Source organism: Monopterus albus, unplaced genomic scaffold, assembly GCF_001952655.1.
Source record: "Monopterus albus unplaced genomic scaffold, M_albus_1.0 scaffold31.1, whole genome shotgun sequence".
NCBI lineage: Eukaryota > Metazoa > Chordata > Actinopteri > Synbranchiformes > Synbranchidae > Monopterus > Monopterus albus.
In genome coordinates, this window is record NW_018127911.1 from 57,609 (window position 1) to 75,650 (window position 18,042).

General features: G+C 40.5%; 1 protein-coding gene and 1 pseudogene across 2 annotated transcripts; both read left to right on the forward strand.

Moving 5' to 3' along the window:
* The first annotated feature begins 1,802 nt into the window (after window positions 1-1,802).
* Window positions 1,803-3,096, forward strand: LOC109958357 (N-acetyllactosaminide beta-1,3-N-acetylglucosaminyltransferase 3 pseudogene; annotated as a pseudogene).
* Window positions 3,097-10,976: 7,880 nt separating this feature from the next.
* LOC109958356 (N-acetyllactosaminide beta-1,3-N-acetylglucosaminyltransferase 3-like) lies at window positions 10,977-15,266 on the forward strand. Of its 2 annotated transcripts, XM_020596907.1 has the most exons (3): window positions 10,977-11,055; window positions 11,235-11,359; window positions 13,491-15,266. In XM_020596907.1, exons 2-3 carry the CDS (start codon window positions 11,343-11,345, stop codon window positions 14,635-14,637), a joined length of 1,164 nt encoding a protein of 387 aa, XP_020452563.1. In that variant the 5' UTR covers window positions 10,977-11,055; window positions 11,235-11,342; the 3' UTR covers window positions 14,638-15,266. The 2 variants fall into 2 exon arrangements, with proteins under 2 accessions (XP_020452563.1, XP_020452564.1); XM_020596908.1 differs by lacking the exon at window positions 10,977-11,055 and having other exon boundaries at window positions 11,175-11,359.
* The last annotated feature ends 2,776 nt before the right edge of the window (window positions 15,267-18,042 follow it).

Below are 18,042 nucleotides of genomic sequence, written 5' to 3' on the forward strand. Positions count from 1 at the left end.
AGTAAATGTACTTAGTTATTTTCCAAAACTACTGTGTTGTTGGTGTGGACTGTAATATAAAAAGGTGTTTCTGTGAAAAATGACCTGGGAGAACTGGGAGATCCTTTGTCAGGAGCCTTACATATATAAGCTTTAGCTGTACTTTAGTATTTTGTCAGCATTGTACAGTAGCTGAATAAACCTTTGTGAAGTTAGGCCTACATTGCACTACCTGCAGTAATTTTTACAGTGCCTTGCGAAAGTATTCGGCCCCCTTGAACTTTGCGACCTTTTGCCACATTTCAGGCTTCAAACATAAAGATATAAAACTGTAATTTTTTGTGAAGAATCAACAACAAGTGGGACACAATCATGAAGTGGAATGAAATTTATTGGATATTTCAAACTTTTTTAACAAATAAAAAACTGAATAATTGGGCGTGCAAAATTATTCAGCCCCTTTACTTTCAGTGCAGCAAACTCTCTCCAGAAGTTCAGTGAGGATCTCTGAATGATCCAATGTTGACCTAAATGACTAATGATGATAAATAGAATCCACCTGTGTGTAATCAAGTCTCCGTATAAATGCACCTGCACTGTGATAGTCTCAGAGGTCTGTTTAAAGCGCAGAGAGCATCATGAAGAACAAGGAACACACCAGGCAGGTCCGAGATACTGTTGTGGAGAAGTTTAAAGCCGGATTTGGATACAAAAAGATTTCCCAAGCTTTAAACATCCCAAGGAGCACTGTGCAAGCGATAATATTGAAATGGAAGGAGTATCAGACCACTGCAAATCTACCAAGACCTGGCCGTCCCTCTAAACTTTCAGCTCATACAAGGAGAAGACTGATCAGAGATGCAGCCAAGAGGCCCATGATCACTCTGGATGAACTGCAGAGATCTACAGCTGAGGTGGGAGACTCTGTCCATAGGACAACAATCAGTCGTATACTGCACAAATCTGGCCTTTATGGAAGAGTGGCAAGAAGAAAGCCATTTCTTAAAGATATCCATAAAAAGTGTCGTTTAAAGTTTGCCACAAGCCACCTGGGAGACACACCAAACATGTGGAAGAAGGTGCTCTGGTCAGATGAAACCAAAATCGAACTTTTTGGCAACAATGCAAAACGTTATGTTTGGCGTAAAAGCAGCACAGCTCATCACCCTGAACACACCATCCCCATTGTCAAACATGGTGGTGGCAGCATCATGTTTTGGGCCTGCTTTTCTTCAGCAGGGACAGGGAAGATGGTTAAACTTGATGGGAAGATGGATGGAGCCAAATACAGGACCATTCTGGAAGGAAACCTGATGGAGTCTGCAAAAGACCTGAGACTGGGGCGGAGATTTGTCTTCCAACAAGACAATGATCCAAAACATAAAGCAAAATCTACAATGGAATGGTTCCCAAATAAACATATCCAGGTGTTAGAATGGCCAAGTCAAAGTCCAGACCTGAATCCAATCGAGAATCTGTGGAAAGAACTGAAAACTGCTGTTCACAAATGCTCTCCATCCAACCTCACTGAGCTCGAGCTGTTTTGCAAGGAGGCATGGGCAAAAATTTCAGTCTCTCGATGTGCAAAACTGATAGAGACATACCCCAAGCGATTTACAGCTGTAATCGCAGCAAAAGGTGGCGCTACAACGTATTAACTTAAGGGGGTTGAATAATTTTGCACGCCCAATTTTTCAGTTTTTTATTTGTTAAAAAAGTTTGAAATATCCAATAAATTTCGTTCCACTTCATGATTGTGTCCCACTTGTTGTTGATTCTTCACAAAAAATTACAGTTTTATATCTTTATGTTTGAAGCCTGAAATGTGGCAAAAGGTCGCAAAGTTCAAGGGGGCCGAATACTTTCGCAAGGCACTGTATTTTCATATATATAAAACCTGGGCTAAAGAGAGGTTATGCAATGGTGTATGGATCCAAAGGCGCTTCATCTCAGGAACAATGGATTCTGGTTATGAGGAAAAAAGACTCAACAAACTACTTGAACAGGAACAACGCAAGTACAATGACATCCTCCAGTGGGACTTCAGTGACTCCTTCTACAACCTCACCTTGAAACAGATACTCTTCCTGGAATGGATGGAAAGAAACTGCCCAAAAGCTCGTTTCCTGCTAAATGGAGATGATGATGTCTTTGCCAACACAGACAACATGGTTGAGTATCTCCAAAGCCTCGTGGACAATGATGGAAGCAAGCACCTCTTTACTGGCCAACTGTTTGAAAATACGGAGCCCATCAGATCACCAGGGATCAAGTATTTTGTCCCAGCTCAGGTGCATGAGTCAGACTCATACCCCCCATACTGCGGTGGTGGCAGCTTCCTATTGTCTGGATATACAGCTTTGGTTATATACAATATGTCCCTGTCCACTACCATTCATCCCATTGACGATGCTTACATGGGGATGTGTCTGGCCAAAGCAGGACTTGCTCCAGCTCCCCATATTGGTGTGCAGCTTGCAGGACTAAACATTCCCTCTAGCAAAGTAGATGGATACGATCCTTGCTATTATAAGGACATGTTACTGGTACACAGATTCCTTCCAACTCACATGTATCTTATGTGGTACAGAATACATGATCCCAATCTGAAATGTGATCTAGAAAAAAAAAAGGGTCTAACAGCACAGAACTGTAACTTACACGTGGTGACAAAGCTTGTTGATACTTGCTGCACCTGCTGTTGCAAGTGCACTGATGTACTTCTTCCTTCTATGATGGGAACAGGATTAAACTGATTAAACTTTATCAACGTTAAGGTCCCCTTCAAAGGGGACCCTCGGGCTGAACGGAAAATACAGGAATGCTACGCGAGTTGTGATAGCCGACCCCCAACAATGTATGCATCTAAATGTTCAGCGAAACCTCGGCTACAACGTCATATATTTCCACACAATAAACACAGCAAAAGCAATAATGCACAATAAAGCAACATCTCAGGTCCACTACGGGGCGCTCTGCCAGGGCATACGATTCATATTTTGTCATATTCTACCGACTATAATCCATCAAAACACATAGCCACGGCTCAAAACAAAGCCCACACTTCACAGATTCCATAAATGCATCGGTAAAAACGCTACGTAAAAGCGTTACAGAGATACAAGCCAACAAACTTCAACAACAGACATCGATTCGCGAAAAGTACAGCGAAATTTCTCATCTTACCTCATGGTGCGGTCTTATCGACTGCCATTGGTCCACAATGCTGTCAATAATTCCACACCATGGCGTCGGTTTGGAAAATACCATTATTTCGAGGTTAGGGGGGTTCTGGCTAGATAGAAACAGGTTTACATTGGTGCTGGCCAAAAAAAACCCTCCCCCCATGGTGCGGTCTTATCGACTGCCATTGGTCCACAATGCTGTCAATAATTCCACACCATGGCGTCGGTTTGGAAAATACCATTATTTCGAGGTTAGGGGGGTTCTGGCTAGATAGAAACAGGTTTACATTGGTGCTGGCCAAAAAACCCTCCCCCCATGGTGCGGTCTTATCGACTGCCATTGGTCCACAATGCTGTCAATAATTCCACAAACTCGATAGCCTCATTCTATAGGTCGAGAGGAATCCAATGAGGGGTCATTTGTCTGTATACGGAAATCTGGGACCAAGCTATTGTCCTGCAAATGAGGGGAGAGTCGGTTCTGGCTGTGCCGTGTTCCATCTTTATTTACTCTTCAAAAACAAAACATCGAAAGGTATTTACACCTCCTGACAAATTTCACAAGTGTTCCCTTCCGTTTGACACCGAGAGTAACCAAATACACCGTGTTGTTGCGGAGATATACACATTTTATTTAGGGGAAGCGCCGTCGATTTAAATCCCCAAAACAGGCGCCGGGCTTATATTAAAAACTGGTCACCTGCAGGCTTCAGACATAATGTCAATCATTGTGGTAAAGCTAGTAAATATAGCTTGTTAGTGGTTTCCCACTCAGTCTAAAGCAAACAGGAATTACAATGTTTCATTTTAATGATTGAGGAAATGTTTTCTTCAGTTTGAATAATTCAGGTTTAGCATGTTTTCTGCATACAGGAGATTGACCCAGTAACAACAGTAAAACAGCTGCTCCTATTTGTTAAATATCACAGGCAGTTTAGACATATTTGTGGAAGGAATTTTCCTTGATGATGGAAGAGTGTCTTTTATTACTGCATATCAAGTTCTATCAGCCCAGTAATGTGATGATGTTGTAGCAATGGCTGGGTATTGAGCCTTACTTGCAACTGAACCACACCCAGCTCTAGGTGTGTTGCTATAAAGGTAAAATGTGATGTCTTATAAAATAATAACTCAGGTTTTTGTAATGATGCAATGTTATTTGATATTCTGCTTATGTTTGCAGTTTTATTTCTTTTTTTTACTAAAGCTTGTATATTTGTGTTGGAACTACACAGTATGTTAAGAAAGAGATTCAAATGTTGTGCCTTATATCAGCAAATCTGTTTTGCAGTTCTCAGATTTATAAAAGAAGAATCATAAATCATGTGTCAGCAATAAGTATCACAAGAGGGTCTCCAGTAAGGATTCATATACAAGATCACAATTTGCTTTCAGGACATTGTAAAACAAGATTCAATAGAGGAATAGGCAGAAGAAGAATACACTGCCATGTCAAATGCTAAGAGGTTACATCTTAATCATTTGCATTTAAACACAATATGGATTAGACTCCATTATAGAGGCTCCCAATGTGTGTGTGAGTCACCCAGATAATAGGAAAAACTATGCATTTATATATTGGGTAAATTTAATGTGAACTTTGAGATTGTTTGCTGCACGTAGAGATGTACAGTGCCTATGTAAAGTATTCACCCCCTTTGGATATTTTACCCTTTTATTGATTTTATAAATCAATCATGGTCAATATAATTAGCCTTTTTTGACCAAAAAAATGCACAAAAAAACCTCAATCAAAGTGAAGACAGGTTTCCACAAAGTAATGTCAATTAAATAAACATATGTTTATGGGAAATATGTTACTGCATAAATATTCACCCCCTTTAAAATGACTGACCTAACTCAACAGAGGTCCAGCCAAGAAATGGAAGGAATACGGCAGATGTCTAAATCTGCCTAGATCAGGCCATCCTCATAAACTGGGTGACCATACAAGATGGAGACTAGTGAGCGAGGCCACCAAAACACCTATGACTACTCTTAAGGAGTTGAACAAAAGGCAAGAAAACACATTTAGTTCCAAATGAACATCCTCCATGACATGCATCACAACGACTATGGATTTTTGAGTATGACCATAAGAATTCTCAAATAGAAACAGCTCAAAGAGGACAGGCCACAGGTAAGGAAGCTGCATTCCAGTTAATCACATTTAGTGACTTTAAGAAAACAAAATATTTGAAACAGTTATAAAATAAATTATGGAAGCTTAGTATGCTGCCATCTGTGACAGTAACTGTGCTAGGTCATATTATCACAGTTCAGTGCCCTGACCAGACCATTACTGTAGATGCATGTAGCAGATACTGAATGTTCTACATGTTTCACATTTGCCATTCATGCAATGTACTGTATCACTCCATATTTCATTGTCATGTTGCTCTCATCATAACCTCTGTTATTCTGTTTTATCTGTAGAAGCATCAATGACTTAGGCCCTTTTTTTTACTGCCGAGTTTCAGACTAAATCAGAGAAGTGGGCAGGGGTTCAGGGGCCTGAATCCAGGCTTGATTAAAGCATGGTGTGTGCACTGAGTGAAATCTGAGATAAACAGCCACTATCTTCTAAATGCAGGTACAAATTAATTGTAGCATAAAATGACATTAAATTACAACCTAGTGTTGTGTCTGCTGAATCCAAACATCTTCAGCCAATTCCTGCTCTTTTCATTTGTATTCATAAGATGTTGAATTTTGTGCACTAGAGGTGTTTTTCTATAGGTAGATATTGTAAATTTGAAAACTCTTTGCTGTTTTTTTTATTTTTAATATAGAATTCCTTCCAGTGCAGGCATTCATCAGACCACTCACAGTTTTAATTAAGTTTAAGTTAAAATGTAATCACGACTTATTGGGGCTACTTTCTATTTACAGCAGGAACAGTAGGGATGTGTCAAGTATGTTTGGAATAAGGAACTGTGGCGCCCTCTTGCGTTCGATTTATATTACTGCTGTATGAAATTACACAGTGACATGAAATTACAGCAACTTTGTTATCAATATTAGTAAAGTATTAATATCTTTAAAAAATTACCTGTGGAGTAAACTGAACTTTTTACAACTTTTAGCTTCTTAAACAAAAACGCCTTCCCACAAGAGCTAAAGCATTCAGGGAATCGTTTAAGGAATAAATGGCATTAATAGTACTTCTATGATAAAAATGGGTTAGTTCACATTAATGCACAGACGAAAATCTGTCAGTCATTGCCAGGTGCTGTCATAAAGGTTTCTTTAAACAGGCTTAATATTTACAAGTGACATCAGCGCCTGATGCTTGTGTGACACCCAAGGGACATATAACTTACAACAGCTTTACCTGAAATGCTAGCTTCAGAGTTCATGCATCTCCGATTTCCTCTGTAGGCTGTGCAGTCTGTTTTGTCCATACCTTTTCATTCACAGTTTGAACAAAACTCTGTGTTTTGTGCAGCCTATTGCTATTGTTCTATTTTACCAGCAATGTGTCCTACAGCTCCTGTGAGGGCGAACCAGACAGGTTAGCATCGCTTCCCCTGTGCATCAATGAGCCTTGGACACCCATCACCCTATCGCCGGGTCACCAGTTGTCCTTCCTCGGACCACTTTTACCGGGAACACCCCATAACACCCGTCGTATTGGAGATGTTCTGACCTAATCTTCTAACCATCATCGTCAACAATCTCTCAGATTCTTACACTTGGCCGTTTTTCTTACTTCCAACATATCAATTTCAAGAAGTGACTGCTCACTATATCCCACCCATTGACAGGTGCCATTGTAACAAGACAACAATGTTACTCGCATCACCTTCCAGTCAATTCTAACACTCATAATGATATGCTGCTAGGCAACGGTTTCACTAGAGAGTTGATAATCAGTAAGTGAACTCACCTTATAAGCTACACCCCAATCTGGTGACCTCTGTTTATTCATTCTCAGTGTGACCGGTCCACTGTCGTCCCACAGCTCCTCTGGGTTTTCACAACTTTGAGCTAAGTGCACATTCTGCTGCTCTGCGTCGCTACACAAAGAGTTGCCACACACCCCACTGGACATGATCCTCAGTAAATGTTGGTCCCCGTATGAGGAATCCACCATTACTTGAATTAGTTGTTCATAACATGTATCCAGTGTGCACCAGATGGGTGTACAGGTGGCACCAGTACATGCTGGGTTACCTGCTGTTTGAATGAATGGATGTCAGCAAGCACGCTCCCAAGGTGGTGAATTAAAGTGATTAATTAAAGGTTGGTGGCATATTAGATTATTCTTCTTTATGACATAGTAGATGGGCTGCATTTCTTATGAAAAGTTTTTGTGTCACTTTGTACTTCAAGAATTAAATCAATAAAATCAATGACCTAATGCTCAGAACTATCTGAGAACTGTCTGTATCCTAATACAGTAGATAGATTTGAATGTACAGTATATACAGCCTCACTGAATAATAGAAGTCAACAATGACCATTTATCCACAGAAAAAAATCTACTAAACAAATAAAATTCCTATCTATGAAACATCATGTTAATCCAGCATTAATGTGTTTACCTGAAAGTCTAGACAGTGAACTTGATGATTATGATCAAGGTAATCAGATGGATGATTTGATTTCACTTTCCATGTCTAATCCATGAACACATTACATTTCCCAATACATTTTTTTTTAACAATAGCAGAAATGTTTAATTACATCAAAGTAATTTGGAAGTAAAAAGCAGCTTATTGTGCAGTACTCAAGCTACATGTTACCCTGTCTGTTTTGTGTTCAGGTTACACTTTGACTTGTCAGTAGAAAAGTGGTAGTTCCTGGTCCAGGTCCCAGCCTTGCAGTGGAGCATTCTCATTGTTGCGGAGTTCCCACAAGGTGACACCAAAGATCCACTTACCACACTGAGGTGTCAGCTTGTCTGGAGCCTCCAGCACCTCAGGGGCCACCCAGTGGATTCTGTCCAGAATCACCAAAAACATACAGAAATAAACACATGCATTAATGCAAAGGAGACATTATTCATTAGGTATCTCAGTTTATTTCCTGATTGTTAAATACAGTATAATAATTCAACCACAAACATTAAAACCACCTGCCTAATGTTGTAGAGGTCCCACTCATGCTCCTAAAGCAGCTCTGACCTGTCGAGGTATAGACTTCACAAGCTCTCTTAAGGTGTCCTCTAATGCCCTGTATTAGCATTAGAGGGTCTAGCCTTTGCTACTTATGTGCATCAGTGAACTTTGGGCACCCATGACTCTATGGCAGGTTCACTAGTTGATCTTCCTTGGACCACTTTTGGTAGGTAATGACCACTGCAGCCCAGGAACACCCCACAGGACCTGTGGTTTGGAGATGCTCTTACCTACTCGTCTAACCAACACAACTTGTCTTTCAGATCCTTACGCTCACCCATTTTTCGGCTTCCAACACATCAACGTGAAGAACTAACTATTCATTTATTCTCTTCAACTGCCAGCGATTTTAAAGCTGGCATATCACTCAAACAACATGAGTGTCTGCGTCAGTGTTAGCAGCAAGCCTCATGCGTTTTTCTCCTTACTGCTATGGGAATCTTCAACTTCTCTGTTCTCTTACATTCAGCCAAGAGGGAAACTGCAGTATCCCATATGCCTGGTGGTGAGTAACTCAGTATACACCTGCTCAAGACATAGGGAGTGTAAACCTAAGTGTCTTGGTTAAGGGAATTAACTGCTAAACATACATAGATATATGGCCACATTCAATACATACAATGTATTTCTATTTCTGTAATAGCTCAACTTCTAGCTTGTGTTTCACTGTTACACTTTGTAAGGATAAAGTCCTCTTTTTATCAGTCTAGCTAAAGCTGTAGATCGACACTCTTTGCTTCTCGTTTCTGATTATATGTGTATGTTGTACAGCAATGGGGTGAAGTGGCAATACTCGTGCTGCACTAAGAAAAACAGACTTCAAGAACAGGAAAGTGAAATTTCCGCATTCAGGGTTTGGAGGGAGCACTGATTATTTCGTGTAAGTGTGTGCACTCACGTGGGGCCCCTGTAGAAGTAAATTCATAGAAGACAACTGAGCTCCTTGTTCCTTTCTCTCTCCTTTTTTATTCTATATTGACAATATGACATCAATACAAACAGGATCTGGGTAGAAAGAAGGAAGAGGATGTGACTTTGCACAGATGCAGTGTTGCCTTCAGTGACCACTAAAACCTATATCAACATTTTAATCAAGAAATATTTGAAGGTACTAATGATGTTAAGCTCATTATTTGTATGTTCTATTCAAGTAGCTGGTTACTGTGCTGTTAAAAAGGGTGAGTGTCAGGATTAGAGCCCCAAGTTTGTAATGCACACTCACATTACATGCACTCTAAGCTGAATCTAAACTGATTCTTAACTTGAACTCCAAACTTTGACTTGAATTGTACAAAACAAGTTCATGTAAAGAAGTAGAAACATGTTGCTAAACTGAATGTGTGAAGTGCTTCACACATGATTTGACACATGATCTGACTTCAAATAAGCACAAGAGAAGGAAACGTATTGCGTATTGTTAAAGTAAACTGATGACATGATTTGCATTTTAATGACTTGTGAACATTGCTGGTGGGTGTTGCACAAGAGTCTGCTCCTTACACTTGCTGCAACACATCTTTGTACGTGTGAAGACTCAAAATCACGTTGTTTTGTACATGAAGATATTTAAACATAAACACCAGACATCATTCACTGACTGACAGCTATGTTTTCATCATCATATGACAGAAACATCTTGGTTGTGGCTCATAAATACATTTGAACAATCCAAAGTCATGTGTAAGATCATCGTCATTCTGTGACTTAAGCTTTCATCAGGTATTTAAAATTTGTACTCTGACCTCAAACTGATGTCAGGTGTGACTCCACACCCAGACCCAGCAGAACAAAGACAACAGCACAAAATGTTTTCACACATTTTCACCCACTCACCACCTTACACAATCAAAAACACAAGCACACGTCTTTACACTTAAAAAAAAGTACCACACTTTATTGTAAATACATCTAATAATTAGTTAAATAAATCCTTATCAGGCAAACAATTACAGGTGTCCAACAGTACAAAATGTTTCTAATTTTAGTCAAATGATATTAGTTGTGTCAATAGTCTTACTTGTTCTGTAAGATACCTTTAGGTATTTTTTTAGTCAGATAGAAATTGGTTAGATACTTGTTGTATTAGAAATGTTTAGTGGAGACAGGATGTCTAGTTTGAACACTTAGTCATTGTCATGAGATTTTAGCAGGGTGTACATGGGCAAGGATAACTAGATAGAAAAGTTTGATTGTCAGCAGGCAGGATGATGATGATGATGATGATGATTATTATTATTATTATTATTATTATGATATGTTTAGCCGTAATCTTAATCATAATATCTTCCTAGGCTTAATGTCCGGACATGTCCCTGAATGTCCTGTATGTTCTTAGATACACACCACATAAAAGAGAGTGAAATGGCTCTCATTGGACTGTCCAATGAATGTTTACTGTTTTATGAATGAATGAAACTGGCTATTTTCAGCTGACACAATGTGCAAGTAATACTAAGAAAAGTAAAGGATCCTTCATTCAAGTAAAAATGCCACCACCATGGTCTAAAATACTCTTAATTACAAAATAAAGTAAAAGTCTTGTATTAAAAATTTCACTTGAGTAAAAGTATTATCAATAAAATGTTAAAGTATCAAAACTATAGTCATTATGGAGAAAGAATGGCCCATATAATGTTACATAGGTTAATGAAGGCTGAACGAGTGAAACATTTTATTATTACCATCACAGGACCGAAACCCCACCCAGTGGGATAAATCCCTCCTGTTTGCCACCAGTCAGGCAAAACCGATGAAGCCTATTGCATCAGGTAAAACGTCTTCTACCTAAAACTACGTCCAGATGCTTTCTTCTGAGTTTTTTGCAGCTGCCCATTTTAACTGTTTTATGTACGTTTTGTATTTATTGCATCATATGTCATAAGTTATAGGGTCAGTAAATGTACACCTACGCAGCAAGTATTACCAAATACTAGTAATCCCTTTGTAGGTGGGGCTCCTGAAGCAGCGGGTGTGGAAGCACAGGTGCTGAGCAGCAGGTTGCACAGAGATCGCCTGGGTTTTACCGGCTGGCATACTGCTCATCAAGACGGAAAGGATGTTTGTCTTTTACCGGCAAGTACACACAGACAATATCCAAACCGAGCTAATAAACTCGCATTTCCGTTTGAAAGTATAGAGAAATTGCCTATTCCAGTTTTACAGTAGGCTGTAGGCCTATGTTTTTATTTTCGTCGTAAACAATTGATATTATTCGGTAAAATTAAGATACGTGTCTCAGACATGGTCAGAATTAAATTAAAGCGTTTATATTCGATCTTAACCGGAGACTTTGTTAGGTACAATTGTATGCAGTTCAATGCAACATTTCAACAACGTCACCTGCTTATGAAGCTCAAAATGTTTGTTTTGGTGAAATCGACATAAGTATATAAATTCAATTGTATGTTTATTGTTGAGGTCTTAGGTTAAAATGGTGTTATACTGGACGACATTATATTTAGAGGTGTCGCTATAATTTTGTCCTCCCCAGCTCAATTCATGAGAGGGTCAGGATATTGTTGATCCACAAGCAAAACAAAACAAAACAAAAAGACTCCTTATATCTCTGTCTTTTCTAGTGGAATAATATTATCTACAAATGTAATACTAAGCAGGTGCTTAGTTCGCTTATATCTTGGGCTGACTCATCACTCATATTACATTGTAGTTTGACATTTTTAAACATTTTAGCAAGTAACAAAGAGACAGTACAGTGTTAAACACTGTCTCCTGTCTAATATGAAACACTGAGCGTCTGAGTTTAATTGTACCTAGCAGTCAAACCAAACATTTTGAAATACTAAATCCTCCTTCATCCTCTCTGGTGGAGCACAAGCCTCTCCTGGAAAATGGCACCACCACTTGTTTACCATGATACTAGAACTGGCAATAATAATTAATGGCTATTTTGTTACTTAGGAATCCATTTGATAATGATCAGCTTGGAGGGTGGTGCATGGCTGCTTGTCAGTTTGTTTATATGGGGTTGGGGGGGCTTAATAAAAGTGGCCAATAAGGGTCTTTTAGCTGTATCTGATACAATTATTGTATTGTGCATTGTTCCTGTCAAATAAACAAATACAAAATAAAGAAATAAAAAAAAACTACTTTGCTGCCATCTAAAATGTTCCAGGATTTACATAACAAAATAAATAGAAAAAAAAACAATTGTATTCATTGCATTATCCTTTTTTTATAGCTGTATTGTTTTGTTGTGCAACCTCACATGACTCAAGAATTACAGCAGAAACCACAGGAATACAAAGCAGTGAATTCTTTTCAACTCACTGGGAACAAAAACAGGATCTCCTTTCTTTGACTGTGAAAAGCTGCTTGGAAATGAAAAGCAAATCTTCATCCATATTCAGTTATAGTTCCTAAGCACACTAAGAGGAAGTGAAAGTAAAGGAACATCAAGCTCACAGAAATTCAAGCCTGAAGGGAATACAGGAGTTTGGAGGTTTGTTATAGGAATTAACATAATTTCTATAAGGAGAGATCAGATAAAGAATGCAAAAGAATGTTTAAGTTGAACACAGTAGTATTTGGTGGCTAGACCCTGAGGACCAGTGCTGCTTGAAAGTGGAAGCCTGGTGCAGATAGATAACAAGAAGGTGGTGGTGGAGGAGGGACCCTGATATGCCTGGGCTGTCCAGCCAGATTGGGTGGAGGAAGTTTGTGTGATTGTAGAACTGAAAGGCAAGATGAGGAAACAGACTGACATTTAAAGCACTGACTCTGCAAACTGATAAGCTTGTGAGGTGATCACAGTTAATAGGTGAGCAGGATTTTGTCAGCATGGGAAAAGGGAAGTGACGGGAAAAAGTGAACAGCAGACAAAATTCTAAAACCATTCACAGACAATAAAATGTTTTATGTCTTTATTTTGCCATTGACTTTTTTTTTTTACAGTATAGAGGGGGAATGGTTGTTCAGCTTGGAGTCAAATCATGCACATTGCTGTGCGTGCCTTATCACGTGGCCACCAGATAACCAACTGACAGAAATAGTTTTGAGGAAACCTCTCAGTCATGCAAGGGTCAGTCAAGTAACAGACTTCTGTGACCTGCAAGGTGAAATAGGGAAAATAGAACTAACTTTTGGAATATGCACCTTAATTTGCCTAGAGAAATGAATCTTTAATTTTTTGTGATCTGACTGAGATGTGTTGATAAGTAAACTCTGCTTTTTTTTGTCACTGCAGAGTTTCAACAATGAGAATCATCACAGCAAGAACTTTCTTGCTGGTGGGAGCTTTTCTATTGGTCCTCTATCTCTGTAAAGATTTTAGTGACCACAAAACAGGTCACCTCTACTTAGATGTAAGAGAAAATGACAGTAAAATAAGGCAAACCACCACAAATAACTCCTATGTATACTCCTGGCCAAACTGTCAACAAAATATGTCTGCTGCCAACATCACAGACTTCAACAAGCTTCCTGGTCATATACAGGACTTTCTCTACTATCAACATTGTCGCCATTTCCCCATGCTGCTGGACATTCCTGACAAATGTGGGGGAGCTGATAGATCTGCAGAAGTCTTCCTTCTTCTGGTCATTAAAAGCTCCCCTGTGAACTACGACCGCCGAGAAGTGCTGCGTAAAACCTGGGCTAAAGAGAGGTTACACAATGGCATATGGATCCGAAGGCTCTTCATCTCAGGAACGATGGATTCTGGTTATGAGAAAAAAAGACTCAACAAACTACTTGAACTGGAGCAGCGCGAGTACAATGACATCCTGCAGTGGGACTTCAGTGACTCCTTCTACAACCTCACCTTGAAACAGATACTCTTCCTGGAATGGATGGAAAGAAACTGCCCAAAAGCTCGTTTCCTGCTAAACGGAGATGACGACGTCTTTGCCAACACAGACAACATGGTTGAGTATCTCAAAGGCCTCATGGACAATGATGGAAGCAAGCACCTCTTTACTGGCCAACTGATTGAGAATACGAAGCCCGTTAGATGGTCACAGAGCAAGTATTTTATCCCAGTTCAGGTGCAGGAGTCAGAGTCATACCCCCCGTACTGTGGTGGTGGCGGCTTCCTATTGTCTGGATATACAGCTTTGGTTATATACAATATGTCCCTCTCCTCTACCATTCATCCCATTGACGATGCTTACATGGGGATGTGTCTGGCCAAAGCAGGACTTGCTCCTGCTTCCCATATCGGTGTGAAGACTTTAGGGCTGGATGTTCCCTCTAGCAAAGTAGATGGATACGATCCCTGCTATTATAAAGACATGTTACTGGTACACAGATTCCTTCCAGCTCACATGTATCTTATGTGGCACAGTATACATGATCCCCATCTGAAATGTGGTCTAGAAAAGCAATTGGTCTAACAGCACAAAACTGTTAAATATATGTGGTGACAAAGCTTGACACTTGCTGCACCTACTCTAATGTTGCAAGTGCGGGAGTACCTTTCCTGCTTCTGTCATGGAAATAGAATTCAATTGTTTCCTACCACTGATGAGCTATAGGCTTCAGAGCCAATTTAAACTTTATTCTTAATGTAAATCATGGGGGTGAGCAGCCAGCCAAATACAACTGCACAGCAGTAGAGTGACAGATCCTTGATGAGCACATCTCACAAGAATGACGGGACTGACATTTTTCTAACTTTTGTACGGTCTTGTTATTTTAAAAATGCAAAATCTGTTAGATTCACTCACTCGTCAGAGAGTGAGTGAGTGATGAAAGACAGACCCAGAGGGCTGACTTCAGTGCAAGTGATTTAATAGTGCTGTGCAATATAAACAGTGATGTGTAAAGGTAAACCAACTATGTAATGTAGGACCAGGCAATGATCAGCTAGCAGGAAAAACAACAGATGAAGGGTTGGATATGATGAGGAAGGCTGAGCTACGGACACTAGGGTTACTCCCGGTCTGGCCGGTGGGTGATAGATGGCTGGGGAGAACAGAGTAGACAGAGATGGTGAGTAGATGGAGTCCAAGGACTGTGTACCTGGCTGGTGTAGGCTGGAAGGGTGGTGAGGGTAATGGTCCGGAGTAACGGTCTGTGGAGAATGACCGAGGAGAAAGGTCAGGGCAACCAGACTGAATACAAAACAAAACCGATGAAGGCAAGAGAGGAATAGCGCTGGTAGTCGGGCAGAAAACAAGAACGAACTGGCAAGGGAGTGAAAAATGAGTTTGGTATAAATAATGTGAAGGACTGAGTGAAAGCAGCTGGTGTCAATTAAGGAAACGAGTTGCAGGTGTGCAAGGTGATGTGATCAGGGACCAGGCAATAAAACAAAGAGAGGGAGGTGAGAGAGGCAGGTGCAGCCAGGCAAACCTGACAAAAGCTGACATACCTAGAACTGACAACCTTATGCCTTATAGTAACATGGAGCATTATTATTGTATTTCTGGCTCCTGACAAATGTAAGTTTACTATAACCTTTTACTTGACTGGTTTGCCTACTGCTACAAACATCTTTTCACATCTTTTCTTCTTTGACACAGTAGTGGCATCAGCCATCTTCTATGGAGTGGTCAGCTGGGGCAGCAGCATCTTGACAGCAGACAGGAATAGATTGATTCACCCCAAGTGCATGACGGAGCACTACCACAGATCCTTCCTAGCATTGCCCCCCACCCCCCCACCACCACTTTACCCCATCCACTACAGAGAATTGAGAATACCTCATCTGCTACTTTTCAGTCTTACCACTGAGTGCCTTGTTTCTATCCCTCTGCAGCTTTAGCTATGTGAATTTCCCTGTTGCTGGACTAATAAAGGTTGATCTTATCTTACCATTACCAGTCTCTCTGTTCCAAAGCCTGCAGAAAACAGTTTCCCTACTGCTGGAAACTGGATTGACAAGAACTGTGAAATCTAGCCATTAAATCAGAATCACCTTTATTTTATATCATAGAAGTGAGTACACAGCCCTCACATTTTGTAAATATTTAAGTATATCTTTTCATGTGACAACACTGAAGAAATGACACTTGGCTACAATATAAAGTAGTGAGTATACAGCTTGTATGATCGTGTAAATGTGCTGTCCCCTCAAAATAACACAACACACAGCCATTAATGTCTAAACTGCTGGCAACAAAAGTGAGTACACCCCTAAGTGATAATGGCCAAAGTGTCAATATTTTGTGTGGCCACCATTATTTTCCAGCACTGTCTTAACCCTCTTGGGCATAGAATTCACCAGAGCTTCACAGGTTGCCACTGGAGTCCTCTTCCACTCCTCCATGACAACGTCACGGAGCTGGTGGATGTTAGAGACCCTGTGCACCTCCACCTTCCATTTCAGGATGCCCCACAGATGCTCAATAGGGTTTAGGTCTGGAGACATGCTTGGCCAGTCCATCACCTTTACTCTCAGCTTCTTTAGCAATACTACCCTGCAGCCAGTCTCCGATAGGGAGGGGATCATGCTCTGCTTCAGTATGTCACAGTGCATGTTGGCATTCATGGTTCCCTCAATGAACTGTAGCTCCCCAGTGCCGGCAGCACTCATGCAGCCCCAGACCATGACATTCCCACCACCATGATTGACTGTCGGCAAGACACACTTGTCTTTGTACTCCTCACCTGGTTGCCACCACACACACTTGACACCATCTGAACCAAATAAGTTTATCTTGGTCTTATCAGACCACAGGACATGGTTCCAAAAATCCATGTCCTTAGTCTGCTTGTCTGCAGCAAACCATTTGTGGGCTTTCTTATGCATCATCTTTAGAAAAGGCTTCCTTCTGGGACAACAGCCTTGCAGACCAATTTGATGCAGCGTGTTGGCGTATGGTCTGAGCATTGACAGGCTGACCCCCCCACTCCTTCAACCTCTGCAGCAATGCTGGCAGCACTCATACTGTATGTCTATTTCCCAAAGCCAACCTCTGGATATGGCACTGAGCACGGGCTTTCAACGTCTTTGGTCGACCATGGCAAGGCCTGTTCTGAGTGGAACCTGTCCTGTTAAACCGCTGTATGGTCTTGGCCACTGTGCTGCAGCTCAGTGGCTCGCGTTATTTTGAGGGGACAGCACATTTATACTGTTATATAAGCTGTATACTCACTACTTTACATTGTAGCCAAGTGTCATTTCTTCAGTGTTGTCACATGAAAAGATATACTTAAATATTTACAAAATGTGAGGGGGTGTACTCAGTTCTGTGATACACTGTACATATACAATGTGAAAGAAGAGCTTTTCTTCGACGCAGACCAGCCAAGATGCAAGCAGCGCCCTGGCTAAATGATTCTACTCGGGCACTTAGACAAAGATGTCGGCAAGCTAAACGCAAATGGAAGAAGGATAAACTTCACGCTTCTCTCCATCATTTCTGGGATTGTCTCTCTGACTATCAGAAGGCTGTAAAATCTGCCAAATCGAGCTACCTTTTTTCAACATTGTCACCAGTAATCATCATAAACCTCAGGTCTTGTTTAGTACAATTAACTCGGTTATCAACCCGTGTAACCTTGCTTCTCATCCCGAGCCATCTGTAGCAGTACGTGAGGGTTTTCTTCAATATTTTACTGGTAAAATCACTAGCATTAGGCAGTCCTCCTGTTCGACTAATCCTGACCCAGCTGATATTCCTCTGCATTCTGCTGTCTTTGATCAGTTTGAGTCTGTATCCTTACCTCTGCTATCTGAACTGGTTCACCACATGAAAGCATCTCACTGTTCTTTGGATTGTTTGCCAGCTAGACTGTTTAAAGATGTTTTTTGACTCTGTTGGGCCTAGCTTTATGGCTCTGATTAATTTATG